General features: G+C 55.4%; 1 protein-coding gene across 2 annotated transcripts; it reads right to left on the bottom strand.

Moving 5' to 3' along the window:
* Positions 1 to 313: 313 nt before the first annotated feature.
* HNRNPL (heterogeneous nuclear ribonucleoprotein L) lies at positions 314 to 20,285 on the bottom strand. 2 transcript variants are annotated; one of them, XM_085564825.1, is made up of 13 exons: positions 19,736 to 20,259; positions 17,856 to 17,974; positions 16,575 to 16,812; positions 15,986 to 16,071; positions 15,048 to 15,144; positions 14,160 to 14,232; positions 6,797 to 6,868; positions 4,527 to 4,819; positions 3,494 to 3,615; positions 2,242 to 2,443; positions 1,113 to 1,170; positions 916 to 1,011; positions 314 to 406 (listed from the first exon to the last, which is right to left on the bottom strand). In XM_085564825.1, the coding sequence occupies exons 1-13, from the start codon at positions 19,970 to 19,972 to the stop codon at positions 348 to 350; spliced, it is 1,752 nt and encodes a 583-aa protein (XP_085420951.1). In that variant the 5' UTR covers positions 19,973 to 20,259; the 3' UTR covers positions 314 to 347. The 2 variants fall into 2 exon arrangements, with proteins under 2 accessions (XP_085420951.1, XP_085420952.1); XM_085564826.1 differs by lacking the exons at positions 314 to 406; positions 916 to 1,011; positions 1,113 to 1,170; positions 2,242 to 2,443 and adding an exon at positions 2,450 to 2,626 and having other exon boundaries at positions 19,736 to 20,285.
* Between the last annotated feature and the right edge of the window lie 296 nt (positions 20,286 to 20,581).

Raw genomic sequence — 20,581 nt, forward strand, 5'->3', positions numbered from 1 at the left:
GGGGGTCTTGGGGTCCCCAGGAGGATCCAGAGGGTCCCTGGGGGAGATTTTGGGGGGGGTCCCGGGGGGATTTGGGGGGTCCCGGGGGGATTTGAGGGTCCCGGGGGTGTCCGGGGCTATCCTGGGGGTCCCGGGGGGATTTGGGGGGATTTTGGGGGGGATTTGGGGGTCCCTGGGGGTGTCCCGGGGGGATTTGGGGGTCCTGGGGGGATTTGAGGGTCCCGGGGGTGTCCGGGGCTATCCTGGGGGTCCCGGGGGGATTTGGGGGGATTTTGGGGAGGATTTGGGGGGATTTTGGGGGGATTTGGGGGGATTTTGGGGGGGATTTTGGGGGGATTTTGGGGGTCTCAGGAGGCGTGCTGGGCCGTGGAGAAGCAGAGCTTCAGCGTGTAGGGGTAGGGCCCGTCTGGGGGGAGAGAGAGAGAGAGGGGGTGAGGGGCGGCCCCAGGGCCCTCCCCCACCCCAGAGCCCTCCCCCAGACCCCCAAACCCCTCCCCCCACGGTGGGGGAACCCCCGGCCCCTCCCCACCCCCCCCAGACCCCTCCCCACCCCTTCCCTAAACCCCCATCCCCTCCCCCTCACCTTCCCCACCCCTCCCATCCCCCCAATCCCCTCCCCACCCCCCCATCCCCTCCCCAGCCCTCCCCCATTCCCAATCCCCTCCCCACCCCCCCAATCCCCTCCCCCATCCCCTCCCCACCCCCCTGAGCCCCTCCCCAGCCCTTCCCCATTCCCAAATCCCCCCCAATCCCCTCCCCATCCCCTCCCCATCCCCCTCAGCCCTCCCCCATCCTCTCCCCAGCCCTCCCCCATTCCCCAATCCCCTCCCCACCCCCCCAAACCCCTCCCCATCCCCTCCCCATCCCCCTCAGCCCTCCCCCTCCCCTCCCCTCCCCTCCCCGGCCCTCCCTCACTGGGGTTCTTCATCTGGAAGTGGTTGAGGAAGCCGAGCGTCTCCAGGGCGTCGCTCTTGGAGTCCCACTCCAGCAGCCCCGAGGAGCTGCGCTCGCCTGGGGGGTCACCGGGGGTCAGCCCGGGGTCAGGGGTCAGCCCGGGGTCACTCGGGGTCAGCCCGGGGTCACTCGGGGTCACCCCGCCCCCCCACACTCACTCTTGCCCGAGAACACCTTGACCGAGGACGGGCGCTTGACGCCGAGCTCGTCGCAGATCTGGGGGGACAGGGGGGGATTTGGGGGAATTTTGGGGGTCAGGGGGGAAATTTGGAAGTTTGGGGGGGTCAGGGGGGAAATTTGGGGGAATCTGGGGGGTCAGGAGGGAAATTTGGGGGAATTTGGGGGGTCAGGGGGGGATTTGGGGGAATTTGGGGGGATATTTGGGGGGGGTCAGGGGGGAAATTTGGGGGTTCGGGAGGGTCACGGGGGGATTTGGGGAGGGATTTGGGAGGTCAGAGAGGAATTTGGGAGTCAGGGGTGATTTGGAGGGGTCAGGGCGGGATTTGGGGGGGGTCGGGGGAGGAATTGGGGGAGTCAGGGGGGAAATTTTGGGGTTTGGAGGGGTCAGGGGGGGAAATTTGGGGGTTTGGGGGGATTTGGGGGGCTCAGCGGGGTTTTAGGGGGGTCGGGTGAGGATTTGGGGAGGGGTTTGGGGGGTCAAGGGTGATTTGGAGGGTCAGGGGAGAAAATTTGGGGAGGGGTCTGGGGGATTTGAGGGAGTCAGGGGGGGAAATTTTGGGGTTTGGAGGGGTCAGGGGGAGAAATTTGGGGGTTTGGGGGGTCAGGGGGGTTTTGGGGGGGAATTTGGGTGGTTTGAGGAGGAGTTTGGGGGGGTCAGGGGTGATTTGGGGAGGGGTTTAGGGGGAATTTGTGGGGGCTGGGAAGGGGCTTGGAGGCTGAGGCCGAGGAGGAAGATGAGGAGGAAGATGAGGCTGAGGAGGAGGAGACCGAGGAGGAGGAGGAGGATGAGGATGAAGATGAGGAGGATGAGGCCTTGGATGAGGATGATGAGGAGGCCGAGGATGAGGAGAATGAAGAGGATGTGAGGAGGAGGAAGAGGATGAGGAGGAGGAGGCCGAGGATGAGGATGATGAGGCTGAGGAGGAAGAGGATGAGGAGGATGAGGAGGAGGAGGAGGCCTCGGAGCAGGATGAGGCCTTGGATGATGATGAGGAGGAGGAGGATGAGGCCTCGGCTGAGGAGGATGAGGAGGAGGCCTTGGATGATGAGGATGAGGATGAGGATGATGATGAGGAGGCTGAAGAGGAGGCTGAGGAAGGCGGGCACCTCGTAGAAGTTGTCCTCGGTGACGTCGAGCGGCGCGTTGAAGAAGTGCAGCACGTTGCTGGGGTGCTGGATGCGGTTCTTGGCCGCCTGCTCGGGCGTGGAGAAGCGGTTGTTGCGCGAGCCGCTGAAATCCTTGTAGCTGCACGAGCCGTCCTCCAGCCCGTACGACTGCCCCGGCATGATGGCGTGCTGCTTGGACACGCTGGGGGGGAAAATGGGGAGAAAACGGGGAAAAATGGGTCAAAGAGCCGAAAAAAGCACAAAAATCCACCCAGAAACCACAAAAATCCACCCAGAAACCACAAAAATACAGCCCAAAATCATCAAAATCCACCCCAAAATCCCCCAGGACTGCCCCGGCATGATGGCGTGCTGCTTGGACACGCTGGGGGGGAAATGGGGAGAAAAGGGGAGAAAATGGGAAAAAACGGGGAAAAAATGGGTCAAAGAGCCGAAAAAAGCGCAAAAATCCACCCAGAAAACACAAAAATCCACCCAGAAACCACAAAAATAAAGCCCAAAATCATCAAAATCCAGCCCAAAACCCCCCAGGACTGCCCCGGCACGATGGTGTGCTGCTTGGACACACTGAGGGGGAAAATGGGGAGAAAACGGGTCAAAGAGCCAAAAAAAGTGCAAAAATCCACCCAGAAACCACAAAAATCCACCCCAAAATCACCAAAATCCACCCCAAAAACCCCCCAGGACTGCCCCGGCATGATGGCGGGCTGCTTGGAGAGCCCCCAAAATATCCCAGAAACTCCCAAAATCACTCAGAACCCCCCAAAAATCACTCAAAGACCCCCCAAAATCACTCAGGACCCCCCAAAAATCACTCAAAGACCCCCCAAAATCACTCAGGACCCCCAAAATGCCCCAAAATCCCCGGGCCCCCCAAGCCCACCAGACGTTGAGCTTCTGGCTGAACATGAAGTTGTTGTTGAGGTGGGTGATGTGGGGACGGGGTTGGGACCCCCAAAGACCCCCCAAAATGCCCCCAAAGATCCCCAAAACCACTCAGGACCCCCCAAAAATCACTCAGGACCTCCCAGGACCCCCCAAAATCCCCGGGCCCCCCAAGCCCACCAGACGTTGAGCTCCTGGCCGAACATGAAGCTGTTGTTGAGGTGGGTGATGGTGAGGAGGGGGTTGGGACCCCCCCCAAAACGCCCCCAAAGACCCCCAAAATCACTCAGGACCCCCCAAAAATCACTCAAAGACCCCCCAAAATCCCCCGACCCCCCAAGCCCACCAGACGTTGAGCTTCTGGCCGAACATGAAGTTGTTGTTGAGGTGGGTGATGGCTCGGTCCACGGCGTAGCCATCGGCCATCTCCACCATGGCCGCGCCCGGCTTGCTCTTCATGAACTTCACCTGCGCAGGTGGGACAGGTGAGACACGGGGACAGGGGAGAGACGGGGACAGGTGAGGGACACAGACAGGGACAGGTGAGACACGGGGACAGGGGAGGGACACAGACAGGGACAGGTGAGATGGGGACAGGAACAGGTGAGATGGGGACAGGGACAGGTGAGACACGGGGACAGGGGAGGGACACAGACAGGGACAGGTGGGACATGGGGACAGGGACAGGTGAGATTGGGACAGGGACAGGTGAGGGACAGGGACAGGGGAGATGGGGACAGGAACAGGGGAGGGACACAGACAGGTGGGACACAGGTGAGACGGGGACAGGTGAGACACGGGGACAGGGGAGGGACAGGGACAGGGGAGATGAGGACAGGGACAGGTGGGACATGGGGACAGGTGAGACGGGGACAGGGACAGGTGAGGGACACAGACAGGGACAGGTGAGACACGGGGACAGGGGAGATGGGGACAGGGACAGGTGGGACATGGGGACAGGTGAGACGGGGACAGGTGAGACACGGGGACAGGTGAGGGACACAGACAGGGACAGGTGGGACATGGGGACAGGGACAGGTGAGGGACACAGACAGGTGGGACAGGCAAAGGGACAGGTGAGACAGGGACAGGTAAAGGGACAGGTGAGATGGGGACAGGGACAAGTGAGACAGGGGACGGACAGCAGGACAGGTGAGGGTCCCCACTGAGGACCCCCCAAACCCCCCCAAATCCCCTCCAGACCCCACTGAGGACCCCCCAGACCCCACTGAGGATCCCCCAGAACCCCCGCCCACCTTCTCCACGTTCCCGTAGAGGCAGAAGACGTTGAAGACGCGGTCGCAGTTCATCTTGGCCTGGTCCAGCTCCCCCAGATCCCCCCCAAACCCCACTGAGGATCCCCCAGGACCCCCGCCCACCTTCTCCACGTTCCCGTAGAGGCAGAAGACGTTGAAGACGCGGTCGCAGTTCATCTTGGCCTGGTCCAGCCCGTAGACCATGAGCACGGGCGAGTCGGCGTGGGGGCCGTAGTCGGGGGGCGGCGGCGGGGGGGGCGGGGGGTGCCCGTACTGGGGTCCGTAGCGGCCGGGACCCCGCCGGTGCCCCCCCCCCACCGGCGGCGGCCCCAGGCGCCGGCCCTCGTAGTGAGGGGGAGGGGGCCCGTAGCCCTCGTCGTGGTAGTGGCCGTGGTGGTAGCCACCGTGGGGACCTCCTGGGGGCAAAAGAGACAAAATTGGGGGATTTGACCCCAAAATGGGGGGGATTTGACCCAAAATTGGGGGGATTTGACCCAAAAATTGGGGGATTTGACCCCAAATTGGGGGATTTGACCCCAAAACGGGGGAGATGGGATCCCAAAATTGGGGAGGGGGCCCATAGCCCTCGTCGTGGTAGTGGCCATGGTGGTAGCCACCGTGGGGACCTCCTGGGGGCAAAAGAGACAAAATTGGGGGATTTGACCCCAAAATTGGGGGCATTTGACCCCAAATTGGGGGGATTTGACCACAAATTGGGGGATTTGACCCCAAAATTGGGGGGATTTGACCCAAAATTGGGGGATTTGACCCCAAAACGGGGGAGATGGGATCCCAAAATGGGGAAGATGGGACCCCAAAATTGGGGAGGGGGCCCGTGGCCCTCGTCGTGGTAGTGGCCGTGGTGGTAGCCACCGTGGGGACCTCCTGGGGGCAAAAGAGACAAAATTGGGGGATTTGACCCCAAAATGGGGGGGATTTGACCCAAAATTGGGGGGATTTGACCCCAAAATTGGGGAAATTTGACCCCAAAATTGGGGGGATTTGACCCTAAAATTGGGGGGATTTGACCCCAAATTGGGGGATTTGACCCCAAAATTGGGGGATTTGACCCTAAAATTGAGGGATTTGACCCCAAAATTGGGGGGATTTGACCCCAAATTGGGGTATTTGACCCCAAAATTGGGGGATTTGACCCCAAATTGGGGGATTTGACCCCAAAACTGGGGGGATTTGACCCTAAAATTGGGGGGATTTGACCCCAAAATTGGGGGAGATGGGACCCCAAATTGGGGAGGGGGCCCGTAGCCCTCGTCGTGGTAGTGGCCGTGGTGGTAGCCACCGTGGGGACCTCCTGGGGGAGAGATTGGGGTGATTTGATCCCAAAATTGGGGGATTTGACCCCAAAATGGGGGGGATGGGACCCCAAATTAGGGGAGATTTGACCCCAAAATGGGGGAGATTTGACCCCAAAATGGGGGAGATGGGACCCCAAAATGGGGAGATGGGACCCCAAAATGGGGGAGATGGGACCTCAAAATTTGGGAGATTTGACCCCAAATTGGGGGAGATGGGACCTCAAAATGTGGGGAGATGGGGACTTCAAAATGTGGGGAGATGGGACCCCAAACTGGAGAAGATGGGACCCCAAAATGGGGGAGATTTGACCCCAGAAATGGGGGAGATTTGACCAAAAAATGGGGAGATGGGACCCAAACCTCCCCCCAAATGAGCCCCCAGCCCCCCAAACCTGCCCCAGCCCCCCAAAGGTGACCCCCAAAGGTGCCCCCAGCCCCCCAAACCTGCCCCCAAATGAGCCCTCAGACCCCCCAAAGGTGACCCCCAAAGGTGCCCCCAGCCCCCCAAAGGTGCCCCAAACCTCCCCCAAAATGAGCCCCCAGCCCCCCAAACCTGCCCTCAGACCCCCCAAAGGTGACCCCCAAAGGTGCCCCCAGCCCCCCCAAACCTCCCCCCAAACCTGCCCCAGCCCCCCAAAGTGCCCCCAGCCCCCCAAATGAGCCCCCAAACCCCCCCCCAGCCCCCCAAACGAGCCCCTAGCCCCCCAAACCTGCCCCCAAAGGTGCCCCCAGCCCCCCAAACGAGCCCCTAGCCCCCCAAACCTGCCCCCAAAGGTGCCCCCAGACCCCAAATGAGCCCCCAAACCCCCCCCCAGCCCCCCAAACGAGCCCCTAGCCCCCCAAACCTGCCCCCAAAGGTGCACCCAGTCCCCCAAATGAGCCCCCAAACCTGGCCCCACAGGTGCCCCCAGCCCCCCAAATGAGCCCCCAGCCCCCCAAATGAGCCCCCAGCCCCCCAAACCTGCCCCAGCCCCCGAGATTTTCCCCTAGCCCCCCCAAACCCCCCCAAACCCCCACCCAAAGGTGTCCCCAGTCCCCCAAACCCCCACCCAAAGGTGCCCCCGCCGCGCTGCGTACCGTACTCAGCCGGGTGGTCCCCCAGGAGGGGCGGCTGCCGCTGCCGCTTGTTGGGGTTCCCCCCGGGGTCTCCTGGGGGGACAGGCCCGGCTCAGGGGGGCACGGGGGGCACAGCCCCCCGACCCCCGCCCCACCCCCCAATGGGCACCCAGAGCCCTCGGGCCGCTCATGAGCCCGTCAATCGCTAATTAGGGGCGGTAATTAACAGCGTTTGGGGGGGAACCGGGGGGCAGGATGGATTTGGGGGGTCAGGATGGATCCTGGAGGTCAGGATGAATCCTGGGGGTCAGGATGGATTTGGGGGGTCAGGATGGATCCTGGGGGGTCAGGATGGATCCTGGGGGGTCAGGATGGATTTGGGGGGGTCAGGATGGATCCTGGGGGGTCAGGATGGATCCTGGGGGGTCAGGATGGATTTGGGGGGTCAGGATGGATCCTGGGGGGGGTCAGGATGGATTTGGGGGGTCAGGATGGATCCTGGAGGTCAGGATGGATTTGGGGGGGTCAGGATGGATCCTGGGGGTCAGGATGGAACCGGGGGTGTCAGGATGGATCCGGATGGTCAGGATGGATTTGGGGGGGGGGGGGTCAGGATTGGGTTCAAAAGGCGGCATTTCGGTCAAATCCTCCCTCCTGGAGAGCTGGAAGGTTTTGGGTGGAAAAGAGCAGGAAAAAGGCAAAACCAAAACCCAAAAAAGAGACGAGGAGAGGACAGGAGAGGGGAGGGGGCTACTTACAGGTCCCGGGGGGCAAAGAGCTCCTTTGTGCCCCCGAGGGGGCAGGGGGCTCCTCTTACCCGCGGCGGCTCCGGCGCGCCCCGGCCCCTGCGGCACAGGGGAGAGTCACCACAACGGCCAGAGCCACCGGAACGGGGCCAGAGCCACCGGAACGGGGCCAGAGCCACCGGAACGGGGCCAGAGCCACCGGAACGGGGCCAGAGCCACCGGAACGGGGCCAGAGCCACCAGAACGGGGCCAGAGCCACCAGAACGGGGCCAGAGCACCCCCAGTTCCCCCGGGGATGGTCCTGAGGTGTTCTTGGGGTGTTCCTTGGGATGTTCCTCAAGTGTTCCTGGGAATGTTCCTGAAATGTTCCTTGGGATGTTCCTGAAATGCTCCTCAAATGTTCCTGAGGTGTTCCCGGGGTGTTCCTTGGGATGTTCCTCAAGTGTTCCTGGGAATGTTCCTCAAGTGTTCCTGGGAATGTCCCTGAAATGTTCCTTGGAATGTTCCTGAGGTGTTCTTGGAGTGTTCCTTGGAATGTTCCTCAAATGTTCCTGAGGTGTTCCCGGGGTGTTCCTTGGAATGTTCCTCAAATGTTCCTTGGAACCTTCCTCAAGTGTTTCTTGGAATGTTCCTGAAATGTTCCTTGGGATGTTCCTGGAATGTTCCTTGGAACGTTCCTCAAGTGTTCCTTGGGATGTTCCTGGAATGCTCCTCAAATGTTCCTGAGGTGTTCTAGGGTGTTCCTTGGAATGTTCCTTAAGTGTTCCTGGGAATGTTCCTGAAATGTTCCTTGGGATGTTCCTCAAGTGTTCCTGGGAATGTTCCTGAGGTGTTCTTGGAGTGTTCTTTGGAATGTTCCTGAAATGTTCCTTGGGATGTTCCTGAGGTGTTCTTGGAGTGTTCCTTGGAATGTTCCTGAGGTGTTCTTGGGGTGTTCTTTGGAATGTTCCTGAAATGTTCCTTGGGATGTTCCTGGAATGTTCCTTGGAATGTTCCTGGGGTGTTGCTGGAATGTTCTTTGGAATGTTCCTGGGGTGTTCCTTGGAATGTTCCTCAAATGTTCCTTGGAATGTTCCTGGGGTGTTGCTGGAATGTTCCTTGGAAATGTTCCTGGGAATATTTCTTGGAATGTTCTTGGGAGTGTTCCCGAGGTGTTCCTTGGGAATGTTCCTGGGATGTTGCTGGAATGTTCTTTAAATATTTCTTGGAATGTTCCTTAAACTGTTCCTGAAATGTTCCTTAGGATGTTTCTTGGAGTGTTCTTTTGGAATGTTCCTGAGGTGTTCTTTGGAATGTTTAGAATGTTCTTGGGAATGTTCCTGGAAATGTTCCTTGGAATGTTCTTGGGGTGTTCCTGAAATGTTCCTTGGGGTGTTCTTGAAATGTTTCTTGGGATGTTCCTCAAATGTTCCTTGGAATGTTCTTGGAGTGTTGCTGGAATTTTCCTTGGGAATGTCCCTGGGAATGTTTTTTGGGGTGTTCCTGGGAATGTTCCTTGGAATGTCCCTGGAAATGTTCCTTGGAATGTTCCTCAAATGTTCCTTGAAATGTTCTTGGGGTGTTTCTGGAAATGTTCCTGGGGTGTTGCTGGAATGTTTCTTGGAATGTTCTTGGGGTGTTCCCGGAATGTTGCTGAAGTGTTCCTTAGAAATGTTCCTGGGAATGTTCTCGTGGTATTCCTGAGGTGTTCTTGGGGTGTTCCTGGAATGTTCCTTGGGGGTGTTGTTAGAAATATTCCTTGGGATGTTCCTTGGGGTGTTGCTGGAATGTTCTTGGAATGTTCCTGGGGGTTCAGCCCCGCCCCCAGCCCAGATCTGGTGGATTTGGGAAGTTTCCTGAAAATACTGAAATGTGCTCTGGGAGATGAAGGAATTCCTGAAACCCATCAAAAACTGGCCTTGGATGGGAGAAATTCCTAAAAACACCCAAAAAATGGTCTTGGATGGGAGAAATTCCTAAAAACACCCAAAAAATGGTCTTGGATGGGACAAATTCCTAAAAATACCCAAAAAATGGTCTCAGATCTGAGAAATTCCTAAAAACACCCAAAAAGTGGTCTTGGATGGGAGAGAATTCCTAAAAATACCAAAAAAAATGTCTCAGATCTGAGAAATTCCTAAAAACACCCAAAAAATGGTCTTGGATGGAAGAAATTCCTAAAAATACCCAAAATATGGTCTTGGATGGGAGAGAATTCCTAAAAATACCAAAAAAATTGTCTCAGATCTGAGAAATTCCTAAAAACACCCAAAAAATGATCTCAGATCTGAGAAATTCCTAAAAACACCCAAAAAGTGGTCTTGGATGGGAGAGAATTCCTAAAAATACCAAAAAAAAATGTCTCAGATCTGAGAAATTCCTAAAAACACCCAAAAAATGGTCTCGGATGTGAGAAATTCCTAAAAACACCCAAAAAATGGTCTCAGGTCTGAGAAATTCCTAAAAATACCCAAAATATGGTCTTGGATGGGAGAGAATTCCTAAAAATACCAAAAAAATTGTCTCAGATCTGAGAAATTCCTAAAAACACCCAAAAAATGGTCTCGGATGTGAGAAATTCCTAAAAACACCCAAAAAATGGTCTCAGGTCTGAGAAATTCCTAAAAATACCCAAAATATGGTCTTGGATGGGAGAGAATTCCTAAAAATACCAAAAAAATTGTCTCAGATCTGAGAAATTCCTAAAAACACCCAAAAAATGGTCTCGGATGTGAGAAATTCTTAAAAACACCCAAAAAATGGTCTGGGGATTCCTGAAATCCTGAGAATGGGTTCAGGGATGTGAGAAAGCCTAAAATTGCTGAAATTGGGTCTGGGGAGTGAGAGAATTCCAAAAAGCATCAAAAATGGTCTTGGATTTGAAGTGGGGTGAGGGAATTCCTAAAAAACCCTGAGGAAGTGGTCTGGGAAGGGAGAGAATTCCTAAAAATGACCCAAAACTGTTTTTGAAGGAGAGAAACGGTGAAGAATTGATAAAAAAAACTCAAAAATAACGAGCTGGAAGTGGGGAAATCCCTAAAACCCCCCCAAAACAAGAACGGAAGAGGGGAATTCCTCCAACTCACCCAAATCAGCTCTTGGAAGTCAGAGAATTCCTAATAAATAATCATCTCGGAGTGGAACCAGGCTGTGGAAACTCCTAAAACCCACCAGAAATTCCTAAAAACGCCCCAAATCGGGTCTTGGAGAGAATTCCTAAAAGCAAAGCTCGAGGACGCCAAATGCACTGAGAGAATTCCTAAAAAAACACCAAAATCGGGTCTTGGAAGTGAGAGAATTCCCAAAATGTGTCCTTGGAGTGTGTCCATGCTGCTGAATTCCCAAAAACCACCGGGATGGTGCCTTGGGAATGGCAGAATTCCCAGAAATTAAAAATATCCTTGGAGTGGAACCACAGAATTCCCAAAAAACCATCGGGATTGGGTCTTGGAAGGTGCAGGAAGTTGGTGAAATTCGCCCAAATTGTGCCTTGGAAGTGCCAGAATTCCCAGGAAATGCTCTTGGGTTGTGCGGATGTTGAGAGAATTCCTAAATTCACCCAAATTGTGCCTTGGAAATGACAGAATTCCTGAAAAATGCTCTTGGGTTGTGTTGATGTTGAGAAAATTCCTCAAACTTACCCAAATTGTGCCTTGGAAATGGGAAAATTCCTAAAAAATGTTCCTGGGATGTGTCCGTGTTGCTGAAATTCCTAAAATCCACCCAAACTGTGCCTTGGAAATGAGAGAATTCCTAAAAAATATTCTTGGGATGTGTCCGTGTTGCTGAAATTCCCAAAAACCACCGAGTTTGTGCCTTGGAAATGGGGGAATTCCCATGAAATGCTCCTGGGTTGTGTTGATGTTGAGAAAATTCCTCAAACTTACCCAAATTGTGCCTTGGAAATGAGAGAATTCCTAAGGAATATTCCTGGCTTGTGCTGATGTTGAGAGAATTCCTAAATTTGCCCAAATTGTGCCTTGGAAATGAGAGAATTCCCAGGAAATGCTGTTGGGTTGTGTCGATGTTGAGAGAATTCCTAAAATTCACCCAAATTGTGCCTTGGAAATGCCAGAATTCCTAAGAAATGTTCCTTGGATGTGTCCATGTTGCTGAAATTCCTAAAAACCACCGAGTTTTGTGCCTTGGAAATGGCAAAATTCCCAGGAAATTCTCTTGGGTTGTGTTGATGTTGAAAGAATTCCTAAAAACCACCAAGTTTTGTGTCTTGGAAATGCAAAAATTCCCAGGAAATGCTCTTGGATTGTGTTGATGTTGGAAGAATTCCTAAATTCACCCAAACTGTGCCTTGGAAATGAGAGAATTCCTAAAAAATGTTCCTGGAATGTATCCATGTTGAGAGAATTCCCAAAAACCACCGGGTTTTGTGCCTTGGAAATGAGAGAGTTCCTAAAAAAATGTTCTCGGGATGTGTCCACGGTGCAGAATTCCTAAAAACATCTGGATTTGTGCCTTGGAAGTGCCAGAATTCCCATGAAAATCTCTTGAGTTGTGTTGATGTTGAGAGAATTCCTAAAATTCACCCAAACTGTGCCTTGGAAATGCCAGAATTCCCAGGAAATGCTGTTGGGTTGTGTTGATGAACTCCTAAAAACCACCGGGTTTTGTGTCTTGGAAATGAGAGAATTCCTAAAAAATTTTCTTGGGATGTGTCCGTGTTGCTGAAATCCTAAAAAAACACCGGGTTTGTGCCTTGGAAATGAGAGAATTCCCAGGAAACGCTGTTGGGTGGTGTCAGTGTTGACAGAATTCCTAAATTTGCTCAAATTGTGCCTTGGAAATGGCAAAATTCCCATGAAAATTCTCTTGGGTTGTGTTGATGTTGAAAGAATTCCTAAAAAAACACCGAGTTTTGTGCCTTGGAAATGCCAAAATTCCCAGGAAATGCTCTTGGGATGTGTTGATGTTGACAAAATTCCCCAAAAACCATCAAGTTTTGTGCCTTGGAAATTTGAGAATTCCTTAAAGTGCTCTTGGGAACGTGTTGATGTTGCTGAAATTCCTAAAAACCACCGGGTTTTTGCCTTGGAAATGAGAGAATTCCTTAAAATGTTCCTGGGATGTGTCCGTGGTGCAGAATTCCTAAAAACCACCGAGTTTTGTGCCTTGGAAATCAGAGAATTCCTAAGGAATGTTCTTGAGATGTGTCCATGTTGCTGAAAATTCCCAAAAATCCACCCAAACTGTGCCATGGAAATGAGAGAATTCCTAAAAAATGTTCCTTGGATGTGTTGCATGTTGCTGAAATTCCCAAAAACCACCGGGTTTGAGCATTGGAATTCCCATGAAAATCTCTTGGATTGTGTTGATGGTGAAAGAATTCCTAAAATTCACCCAAACTGCGCCTTGGAATTGCCAGAATTCCCAGGAAATGCTCACCCAAATCAGAGAATTCCTAAGAAATTCTCTTGGGATGTGTCCATGTTGCTGAAATTCCCAAAAATCCACCCAAATTGTGCCTTGGAAATGAGAGAATTCCTAGAAAATATTTTTGGGATGTGTCCGTGTCGCTGAAATTCCCAAAAACCACCGGCTTTGTGCCTTGGAAATTTGAGAATTCCCACAAACCGTCCCCAAATCCCAGCGGAGGAGGCTCCGCATTTCGCCTTCCCTTTTTTGGGATGAGTTTGGGTTTTTTTGGGAATTTTTGGGTGTTGGGTGTGTCCCTCGCCGGGAGGTCCCACAGCCGCTGCTCGTGGTGGTTTTTTGGGGCTTTTCCCAAGGTTCTGGAATTTTCTCTCCCGGATTTTTTGGGAGTTTTTTGCCCCCACCCCGTGTGGTGTGAGGAAGAGGAGGAGGAGGAGGAGGCGAGGCTGAATCAGAGCCGGCGAAGGCCAAAACCCCCCCCCGACCCCCCAATTTTTGGGAAGGACCCTTGGGATCCCCAAAATTTGGGAAGAACCCTCCCAGTTTTTGGGAAGGACCCCTGGGATCCCCAAATTTGGGAAGAACCCCCCAATTTTTGGGAAGGACCCTTGGAACCCCCAAAATTTGGGAAGAACCCCCCAAATTTGGGAAGAACGCCCCAATTTTTGGGCAGGACCCTTGTGATCCCCAATTTTGGGAAGAACCCCCTCAATTTTTGGTCAGGACCCTTGGGATCCCCCCAAATTTGGGAAGAACCCCCCAAATTTGGGAAGAACCCCCCAAATTTGGGAAGAACCCCCCAATTTTTGGGCAGGATCCCCCAAATTTTGGGCAGGACCCCCTGGCCCAGGTGAGCCCTGGCCACGCCCCCCCAGTGACCCCAAAGCCCCGGGGGTGGCTCCAGGGGGGAGTGGAGGTGGGGCGGGTCCCAGGTGAGCCCAGGTGAGCTCAGGTGTGCCCAGGTGAGCTCAGGTGTGCTCAGGTGTGCCCAGGTGAGCTCAGGTGTGCCCAGGTGAGCTCAGGTGTTCCCAGGTGGGTCAGATGAGCCCAGGTAAAGCCAGGTGTGCCCAGGTGAGCTCAGGTGTGCCCAGGTGTGGTCAGATGAGCTCAGGTGTGCCCAGGTGAGCTCAGGTGTGCCCAGGTGTTCCCAGGTGTGGTCAGATGAGCCCAGGTGAGCTCAGGTGTGCCCAGGTGTGGTCAGATGAGCTCAGGTGTGCCCAGGTGAGCTCAGGTGAGCCCAGGTGTGCTCAGGTGTGCCCAGGCTGCCTTACCTGCCCCGCTCAGGTTGGGGTTGGTGTAGTCCCAGGTGTCCTGGTCGTTCTTGAACACGTTCAGGCGGCTGGGCTGGGGGAGGGGCACAGGGGGGTTGGCACCTGCCCACCTGTGCCCAGGTACCTCCAGGGGTGTCCCCAGGTACCCCCAGGTGTGCCCAGGTACACTCTCAGGTGTGCCAGGTGTCCCCGCTTGTCCCAGGTGTATCCCCAGGTGTGCCCACCCACACGTCCCATCCCCAGCTGTGCCCAGGTGTTCCCAGGTGTATCCCTAGGTGTTCCCAGGTATCCCCACATGTCCCAGGTGTGCCCAGGTGTATCCCCAGGTGTGCCCAGGTGTTCCCAGATGACCCCACGTGTCCCAGGTGTTCCCAGGTGTATCCCCAGGTATGCTCAGGTGTATCCCTAGGTGTCCCCACATGTCCCAGGCGTTCCCAGGTGTATCCCCAGGTGTTCCCAGGTGTATCCCCAGGTGTCCCCACATGTCTCAGGTGTTCCCAGGTATATCCCCAGGTGTGCCCAGGTGCATCCCCAGGTGATCCCAGGTGTCCCCACATGTCCCAGGTGTGCCCAGGTGTATCCCCAGATGTCCCCACATGTCCCAGGTGCCCCCAGGTGTTCCAAGGTGTATCCCCAGGTGCCCCCACATGTTCCAGGTGTATCCCCAGGTGTGCCCAGGTGTGTCCCCACATGTCCCAGGTGTGCCCAGGTGTATCCCCAGATGTCCCCACATGTCCCAGGTGTATCCCCAGGTGTTCCCAGGTGTATCCCCAGGTGCCCCCACGTGTTCCAGGTGTATCCCCAGGTGTTCCCAGGTGTATCCCCAGGTGCCCCCACGTGTTCCAGGTGTATCCCCAGGTGTCCCCAGGTGTGCCCAGGTGCGCCCACCTTGGCGTACTCGATCTTGAGGGTGCAGCAGCCCGAGTAGATGTCGGCGCCGTTGAGCGAGGCCTTGGCGCGCTGCGCGCTCTGCACCGAGTCGAACGTGCGCCCGTCAAGGAATTCCAGCGGGATTCGGGAATTTGGGAAATTCCCAAAAGGATTTGGGAAATTTGGGGAACTCCCAATGGGATTTGGGGAACTCCAATGGGATTGGGAATTCCCAACTGGATTTGGGGAATTTGGGGAACTGCCAATGGGATCAGGACCAGGAATTCCCAACGGGATATGGGGAATTCCAATGGGATCAGGGAATTTGGGGAATTCCCAAGGGGATTTGGGGGACTTCCCAATGGGATTTGGGCAATTCCCAACGGGATTTGTGGGATTTGGGGAACTCCCAATGGGATCGGGATTGGGAATTCCCAACGGGATTTGGGGAATTCCTGAGGAGATCTGGGACTGGAAGGAATTCCCAATGGGATTTGAGGAATTTGGGGAATTCCCATGGGATCGGGAATTTGGGGAATTCCCAAGGGAGTTTGGGACTGGGGGAATCCCTGACAGGATCTGGGGAATTCCCGACAGGATTTCGAGAATCCCTGATGGGATCTGGGGAATTCCTGATGGGATTTGGAGAAATCCTGACAGGATTTGGGGAATTCCAGATGGGATTTGGGGAATTCCTGACGGGACTTGGAGAAATCCTGACAGGATTTGGGGAATTCCAGATGGGATTTGAGGAATTTTGAGATCTCAGAGCACCGGAGCCAGGTGGGGCCACCGGAGCGGTTCCGGGGAGCTCGAGTCCCTTGGATCCCTGTTCCCGGGGGGAATTAAGGGCACTGGGATTTCAGGGAGCCCCCCCAGCCCCAAAACCCCAAAAAAGCCCCAAAAAACCCCAAAAAGCCCCAAAAAGCCCCAAAAGCCCCGCAGACGTTGGATATTCCACCATGGCCTGCACGCCGTTCTTGCGGAAGATGACGATGCGCTGCACCGGCCCGCAGGGGTTGCAGATGGTGTAGAGCACGTCCTGGGGGGAGCGGGGGGTCAGGGGCGCCCCGAAACCCAAAATCCAACCCAGGACCCCGAAATCCAACCTGGGAGCCCGAAATCCAACCTGGGAACCCAAAAAACCCAACCCGGGACCCCAAAATCCAACCCAGGACCCCGAAATCCAACCCGGGACCCCGAAATCCAACCTGGGAGTCCAAAATCAAACCTGGGAACCCAAAAAACCCAACCCGGGACCCCAAAATCCAACCTGGGAGCCCAAAATCCAACCTGAGACCCCAAAACCACATCCCAAGACCCCGAAAACCAAACTAGGACACCCCAAAACCCCACCCACCATGATGATGGAGTAGATGGTGTTGAGGACGGTGAAGAGCAGCACAGGTTGGTGACCCCAAACCCCAATAAACCCCAATAAAACCCAATAAACCCCAATAAACCCCAAAAAAACCACAATAAACCCCAATAAAACCCAATAAAACCCAAAAAACCACAATAAAACCCCAGTAAAACCCTGCTGACCGTGGTGATGGAGTAGATGGGGTTGAGGATGGTGAAGAGCAGCACGTTGTTGACGCCGCGCGCGTCGTCGCTGTCGCCGGGCCGCGAGATCTTCTGGCTGGTGGAGTAGTTGACGAAGGCGGGGTGGCCGGCGAAGTAGATCTGGTTGTCGGCCGCGTAGTTGACGGCGTTGCAGGCGCCCAGGATGTCCTCGAACTCCACCAGGGCCTGACGCTTCTTCGGCATCACCACCACGTAGCTGGGACAGGGGACACGGTCAGCATGGTGGCATTGTTCCATGGTGTCACCACCCCGTGGTGTCACCAATCCCAGACATCACCACCACGTAGCTGGGACAGGGGACATGGTCAGCATGGTGGCATTGTTCCATGGTGTCACCACCCCGTGGTGTCACCAATCCCAGACACCACCACCACGTAGCTGGGACAGGGGACACGGTCACCATGGTGGCATTGTTCCATGGTGTCACCACCCTGTGGTGTCACCAATCCCAGACATCACCACCACGTAGCTGGGACAGGGGCACACGGTCACCGTGGTGGCATCACCCCATGGTGTCACCAACCCCTGATGTCATCACCATGTAGATGGGACAGTGGCGACACGGTCACCATGGTGGCATTGTTCCATGGTGTCACCACCCTGTGGTGTCACCAATCCCAGACATCACCACCACGTAGCTGGGACAGGGGACACGGTCACCGTGGTGGCATTGTTCCATGGTGTCACCACCCTGTGGTGTCACCAATCCCAGACATCACCACCACGTAGCTGGGACAGGGGCACACGGTCACCGTGGTGGCATCACCCCATGGTGTCACCAATCCCAGACATCACCACCACATAGCTGGGACAGGGGACACGGTCACCATGGTGGCATTGTTCCATGGTGTCACCACCCCATGGTGTCACCAATCCCAGACATCACCACCACGTAGCTGGGACAGGGGACACGGTCACCGTGGTGGCATCACCCCATGGTGTCACCAACCCCTGACATCAGCTGTCCCACAGGGGACACGGTCAGCATGGTGGCATCACCCTGTGGTGGCTTCACTTCATGGTGTCACCACCACGTAGCTGGGACAGGGGACATGGTCAGCATGGTGTCATTGTTCCATGGTGTCACCTCCCCATGGTGTCACCAATCCCAGATGTCACCACCACGTAGCTGGGACAGGGGACACGATCACCGTGGTGGCATCACCCCGTGGTGTCATTGTTCCATGGTGTCACCACCCCTTGGTGTCACCAACCCCACACTGTCCCCGATGTCCCCACCTGATGGGCCCGAACTCCTGCAGCGCCTCCACCAGGTCGGCCTCCACGATGCCGTCGATGAGGCCGCGGATGTGAACCACGGGCGACGCCGGCGTCTTGTGGGGGTCCTCGTAGTTCTCCTGGGGACACCAAGGGCTTGGGGACATCCCCTCTGGGTTTGGGGACACCACCGCTGGGTTTGGGACATCCCTGAGGGGTTGGGGACACCCCTGAGGGTCTGGGGACACCCCTGTGGGGTTTGGGGACACCCCTGATGGGATTGGGACACCCCTGATGGGTTTGAGGACACCCCTGATGGGTTTGGGGACACCCCTGATGGGATTGGGGACACCCCTGATGGGATTGGGGACATCTCTGATGGGTTTGGGACATCCCTGATGGGATTGGGGACACCCCTGATGGGTTTGGGGACACTGAGGGTTTGGGGACACTGAGGATTTGGGGACACCCCTGTGGGATTTGGGGACATTGAGGGTTTGGGGACATCGAATTTGGGGACATTGAGAATTTGGGGACATTGAGGGTTTGGGGACATTGAGGGTTTGGGGACATTGAATTTGGGGACATTGAATTTGGGGACATAGAGAATTTGGGGACATAGAGAATTTGGGGACATTGAGGGTTTGGGGACATCGAATTTGGGGACATAGAGAATTTGGCGACATTGAATTTGGGGACAGTGAGGGTTTGGGGACACCCCCCGACCCCACAGCTCTGGAGTCAGGCCAAGGTAAAACGGGACCCCTGCACCAATTAAATTTTAATTTCCTTAAAAACGAGCGTTTTACCCAAAATCTTCTCTCCCCCTCACTTTTTACCCCCAAGATTTGCTCCCTCAGCACTGATCCTTTCCTCTCCCTCACCATTTTCCTCAATATTTATCCCCTCAGAGACTTTTTATTCTCCCTCACTATTAATCCCCCAATATTTAACCCCTCAAGACTTTTAATTCTAATTAATCCCCCAATATTTAACCCCTCAAAAAACCACAATTTTTACCCAAACTCAATATTTACCTCCCTCAAATGGAATCTTTTACCCCCCTTCAGTATTTTCTCCCTCAGAAAAAAATCTTTTACCCTCCCTCAGTATTTATCCCCAAAAAACTTTTTCCTCTCTTTCTGTACTTGCCCCCCAATATTTGCTCCTTCAGAAAACATTTTTTACCTTATTGTTTACTTATTTATTTATACCCAATATTTATTTACCCCTCAAACACGATCTTTTCCCCTCTCAGCCCTTCCTGCCATATTTATCCCCTCAGAACCCCCTCCCCACATTTTTCCCCCTCGCAAAAATCTCTTTTCTTCCCCCCCCCCAAAATATTCTTTCCCCCCCTCAAAAAATATTTTCTTTTCCCCCCTCAAACAAACCTTTTCTTTTCCCCCTCACAAAATCTTTTCCCCCTCACAAAATCTTTTCTTTCCCCCCCTCACACAAATCTTTTCTTTCCTCCCTCACACAAATCTTTTCTTTCCCCCCCTCATAAAATCTCTTTTCTTTCCCCCCCTCACACAAATCTTTTCTTTGCCCCCCCTCACACAAATCTTTCCTCCCATAAATTCCTCTTTTCCCTTTTTATCTCTCATGAGTTTCCTACACCCCCTCAGCCCTTCCCGCCATTTTTACCCCCTCACAAAAACTGTTACCCCTCACAAAAACTCTGTTACCCCTCAGCCCTTCCCACCATTTCTACCCCCTCACAAAAACTCTGTTACCCCTCACAAAAACTCTGTTACCCCTCAGCCCTTCTCACCATTTCTACCCCCTCACAAAAACTGTTACCCCTCAGCCCTTCCCGCCCCTCACAAAAGCCCTTTTCCCGGCCCAAGGCGCTGTCCCAGCGCCGCTCCCCAGCCCGACCCCTTCCCCGCTCTCACCGCTCCTCCCGCTCCGGCTCCGCCGCCCGCGCCCCCCGGCCCGCCGGGCCCGTGAGGCGGCGCCTCGGCGCTCTCGGTTTTCAGGCGTTTAGGGGCCCTGCCGCCCTCACCGCCGCCACCGCCACCGTAATATCGGCCCGAGCCGCCGCCGCCGCCGCCCGTCGCCATCTTCCCCATGTCGGCTCCGCGCCCGCCACTCTCGGCGCCCTGAGGCCCTCGCCACCGCCGCCTCGACATGGCGCCCAGCTCCGCCGGCCCGCCCACGACACGCCCCCATTGGCCCGCCCACGCGTCAATCAAGGCGATCCGGGCATCCCATTGGTTGAGGTCGTTCCCGCCACACCCGCCGCGCCGCGCGCCGTTGTGATTCGCTGGGCCACCACGCGTCTATTGGTCCGCTGAGCTGCCCATCAGCGCCTTCCTGGGAACACCATTGGTCGCCGCGCGCAACGGTCCGCCCGCCCACCGCGCTGATTGGAGGAGCGGCTGCCTGTCAGGGCGAGGCCACGCCCTTCTTCTTGTCCGACCCGCAGATCCCGCCTCCCTCCTCCCACAGCGCTCTTCGCCGCGGCGCCCCCTCCATTGCCGCCACAAGACGTCGTTCACCATCACCCGGCCGCCATTGGCTCGTCTCGAGGAGCCTCGGCCTCTGCCCTCGCCCACCGGGCATGCCGCTCGCTCATTGGCTGAGCTGCACGTCCATCAACGCCCACGCCCCCAGCGGCGCGCTCTGATTGGTCGATTTGCTGAGGCTTTCCCTTGGGATTGGTCGGCGCGTATGGGACGTTCCCGGCTCCTCAGAGTTGCTGCGGGAGCTACTGGGAGGCCACTGGGGTTAACTGGGAG

This window comes from Lonchura striata, chromosome 34, assembly GCF_050655825.1.
Source record: "Lonchura striata isolate lonStrDom1 chromosome 34, ASM5065582v1, whole genome shotgun sequence".
NCBI classification, from domain to species: Eukaryota; Metazoa; Chordata; class Aves; order Passeriformes; family Estrildidae; genus Lonchura; species Lonchura striata.